This window comes from Etheostoma spectabile, chromosome 6, assembly GCF_008692095.1.
Source record: "Etheostoma spectabile isolate EspeVRDwgs_2016 chromosome 6, UIUC_Espe_1.0, whole genome shotgun sequence".
Classification (NCBI taxonomy): Eukaryota; Metazoa; Chordata; class Actinopteri; order Perciformes; family Percidae; genus Etheostoma; species Etheostoma spectabile.
The window spans coordinates 30,245,357-30,249,512 of NC_045738.1; the positions used below are offsets into that span (position 1 = coordinate 30,245,357).

General features: G+C 48.7%; 1 protein-coding gene across 1 annotated transcript in view; it reads left to right on the top strand.

The window, feature by feature from the left end:
* The window catches only part of LOC116690927 (neuropeptide Y receptor type 2), a 21,552-nt gene extending 19,296 nt beyond the window's left edge, over nucleotides 1–2,256 (top strand). The window contains 1 exon segment of the mRNA XM_074783858.1: nucleotides 1,916–2,256. Coding sequence (XP_074639959.1) covers nucleotides 1,916–2,256 — 341 coding nt within the window.
* Nucleotides 2,257–4,156: the final 1,900 nt, after the last annotated feature.

Below are 4,156 nucleotides of genomic sequence, written 5' to 3' on the forward strand. Positions count from 1 at the left end.
GGAGGAGGTGGAGAGAGAGAGAGAGAGAGTGGGACGAGAAGGGAGAGAGAGCGAGAGAGAGTGAGTGGGAGGAAGAGGAGAGAGAGAGAGAGAGAGAGTGGGAGAGGAGGAGAGAGAAGTGGGAGGAGAGAGAGAAGAGAGAGAGAGGGAGAGAGGTGGGAGAGGACGAGACGGAGAGAGAGAGGAGAGAGAGAGAGTGGAGAGGAGAGAGAGAGAGGGAGAGAGAGGAGAAGAGAGAGAGATTGGGAGGAGAGAGAGGAGAGAGAAGAGAGGAGAGAGAGAGAGAGGAGGAGAGAGAGAGAGAGGAGAGAGAGAGAGAGAGAGAGAGAGAGAGAGAGAGAGCAGCTTGAACATGATAAGAACAAAATCGCTTTGGTTTTTCAAACATTCACGTCTAAAAATGTCGCCTCTGTTTCAAACTAAATTGCAGCTCTCTCTGTCCTCGTATCTGTCTCTCTCCTCTCTGTCTCTCTCCCTCTCTTCTCTCTCTCTCTTCTATCTCTGTCTCTCTCTATCTCTCTATCTCTCTCTCTCCTCTCTCTTCTCTGTCTCTCTCTCTCTCTCTCTGTCTCTCTCTCTCTCTCTCTCTCTCCCTCCCTCGCTCTCTCTCTGTCTCTCTCTCTCTCTCTCGCTCTGTATCTCTCTCTCCCACTTCTCTTCTCTCTTCTCTCATCTCTCTCTGTCTCTCTCTCTCTCTCTCTGCTCTCTCCCCTCTCTCTCTCTGTCTCTCTCTCTATAGTCTGATCTTACTCTCTCTCTCTCTCTCTCTCCCTGCTAAGTGCCGTTTTCTTTCCCTCATTGTCCGCAATGCTCTCTCCTCTCCTCCCACTGATCCTATCGTTCCCCACTCCCCCCCCCCGCCCACCTGTCTCCCCCTCTGCTCTCTTTCTCCATCTAACACATTTAATCCCCCCCCTCCCTCCCCCCCCCACCTCTGGTCTCCCTGTGGTTGGACACTTGCGTCAGTTCACATCGTCGTAGGATAATCCACGTTAAAGGCACATTTGTCAATACGTAACAATGTACCGTAAATTCACAAAGCTTGCCATCTGCATCTCCAAACATCCATGTGTGGGTGTGTGTGTGGTGTGGTTTGTGTGTGTTGGGTGTTTCTTCTTCTCTTGTGTGGCTTTTGCTTCCACCATGTTGGGACATCGTGTCCCAGAGCAGTCAAATAAGCTGCGGCTGTGCTGTCAAAGTTTTTTTTCAGACAAGTTCGATCCCCTGCAGACCTGCTTCTCCCTCCCTCCCCAACACACCCCCCGTTCATCCCCCCAGTCCCCCCCCACCCCCCCACCACACAAAACATACCCACGGTGCGTCAAACCCCCCCCACCACACACAAACACGCAACCGGTCCAACCCCCCCCCCGCCTGTAAGCAGGACCTTTTTAGCATTCAATGTCCAGGTTTTTGTCAAATCTGTTTTTCGGGAAAAAAATATTTACTGTGTTCTATTTAGACAAAACTCCTGGGAAAATTTCCGTCAGTGTCACACATCCCCCACCACCCCCCCCACAACCCCCCCCCCCACCCTTCCTTCCCCGAGGTTGCGTCCTCAAGCGGCCCGCTTCGATTGGTCGAGGAGACCTTGAGTTCATGCTGCATGCTGTCATTTCTTTTCTAATCCCTGCTCGTCTTTGTTCTTCTTCTATTTCGGGCTTCCAAAAAACTCTTTAATACCCCCCCCCAGTCCGCGCTATCTCTCTCTATGTCTCTCCCTCTCTCTCTCTCTCTCCTCTCTCTCTCGCTCTCACTCTCTCTCTCTCTCCTCTCGGTCTCGCCTCTATCTTCCTGTTGTTCTATTTCTCTCCATCTTGTTCTGTCTCCATGTAATTCTTGTTGTCTCCCCTCGTTCTTTTGTCTTTTGGGAAAACTAAAGACAAAACCAATTTCTTTCGTTTCCTCCGAACAGTCTCCATCATTTCCATGCCATCTTGTCTTCCACCATCTTCCATCGCCCCGCCCATCATCCAACATCTACCCGCACACTCCTCCTCAACTCAAACCTATCCATCACCTTGCCCCTCTACGGTGCCCTATATGCATCGCCCTCGCTTCCAGTCCTTCTCTCCCTCACCCGCCTCACACCGATGCGATCCGCCTATCCCTTCCGTCAACAGCCCACAGCCACGTCCTGTCTACCGCTCGCCTCCGCCTCCTCTCGCACCCTCTTCCTTCGCCTCCCTCACTCCTCGCACCGCCCGTACTCCCCGTCCTCTTCGTCACCTCCGCCCTCTTGTCACTTCTTCATAACCCTCCCTCCCCCCCTCCCAGTCCTCGGGCTCTCACACATCCGTGGCGTCAGGTGCGTGGCACCAACCGTCTGGGTCTGAGGACATCTCTTGGCCCTCCCCCCCTCCGGCGCCGCCCGCCCCGCTGCCCGCCGCCGACCGGAGTGGATGTCTCTCTCTCTCTCTCTCTCTCTCTGACTTTGAATCCGTGTTTTTGTTGTCGATTAAAAGTCGTGCCATTCATCTGATGGAGCTCACACTTTGAGTTACGCTTCAATTTCACAGCATAACGAGATAAAAAAAAATTAAAACCCGTCAGAACAGAGACGGTTTAATAAAGTCGAACTGTTCTCGCTTCAATAACGCTCGCTTCAGGCCTGCGTCATTCCTTTAATTTTTTGGGGGGTATTCGGATGGATCCCGACTGATGAGTTCTCACACATCTTCCAAAAAAGTGACTTTTTTGTTTCTGCATGTAGAAAAAAATCCCTCCAGATGCAAAAAAAACCAACAAAAATCAAAGATAATTAAAAGCAAAATGTACAATTTAAGTCATTCAAGAGACTTAAAAGATGATTAACCCTCGTGTTGTCGCTTTTTAATTGATATTTTCAACTTTTTCTTATGTTTTTGTCCCTTTTGACGCCTTCTTTCCATTGTTTGTCACTTTTTTTTACGTTTTCAACACTACGTAACACTAACTTATATCTTTAGTTGTACAGTGAATTTTTGGAATTTATGGGCAATAACTCATTTATAGGAAATTATACCTAATGTTGGAGTTTAGAAAAAGCGAGAAATTAGGAATTATTGAGACTAGAATTAAAGGAAGGGATCTGTGATGATAATCACCAGACTGGAATTATGCACGTTTAATCAAAACACTCCATTGGATCAACAATGAGGACAACATGAGGACAACATGGAGGGACAACATGACGAAACTGAGGCCAACATGAAGACAACATGAGGACACAAATGGGGACAACATCGGGGAAACCATGGAGGACAACATGAAGACAAAAATCGGAAGATCAAGGCAGGAGGACAAACTGGGGAACGACACTGAGGACAAACATTGGGGACCGAATGAGACAAACATGAGAGACAAAAGGAGGCCAACATGATGACAACGATGAGGGCCAACATGGAAGAAAACATGAAGGACAACAGGAGGCCAAATGGGGACGACAACAGAAGACAACAGTGAGGGACACCATGGTGACAACAGGAGGACTAACATCTGAGGACAACATGGGCAACATGAGGGACAATCATGAAGACACATGAGACAACAGGGGACGACGATGGGACACACATGAGGGCAACATGAGGACAAATGAGGGGCAAAATGAGGACAACATGAGGACAACATGAGGACAAACATGGGGACAAGCATCGGGACAACATGAAGACAAATGGAGGACAACAGGTGACGAAAAAGGACAATCAGAGGAAAACAGTGAGGACAAACATGAGGACAACATGAGCGGCAACATCGCGGAACAACGATGAGGGGCAACATTGAGGAACCACATCTGGGACAAACATGACGGACCAACATGGGGACACATGGGGAAACTGAAGAAACATGAAGACAATCTGAAGACAACATGAGGACAACATGAAGACAAACATGAGGGCAACATGAGGACAACTGAGACAACATGAGGAAACATGGGGAAAAACATGAAGACACATGATGGACACCTGGTGACGAGATGGAGACAAAACATGAGGAAAATGAAGGACACCTATGAGGGCAACATGAGGACAACATGAAGACAACATGAGGACAAAAACAAGGCTGGCAAAGCTGTTATAGTCACATTAGTCCTCATGTTGTCCTCATGTTGTCCCCACTTTGTCCTTATGTTGTCCTCATGTTGTCCTCATTTTGTCTTCATGTTGTCTTCATGTTG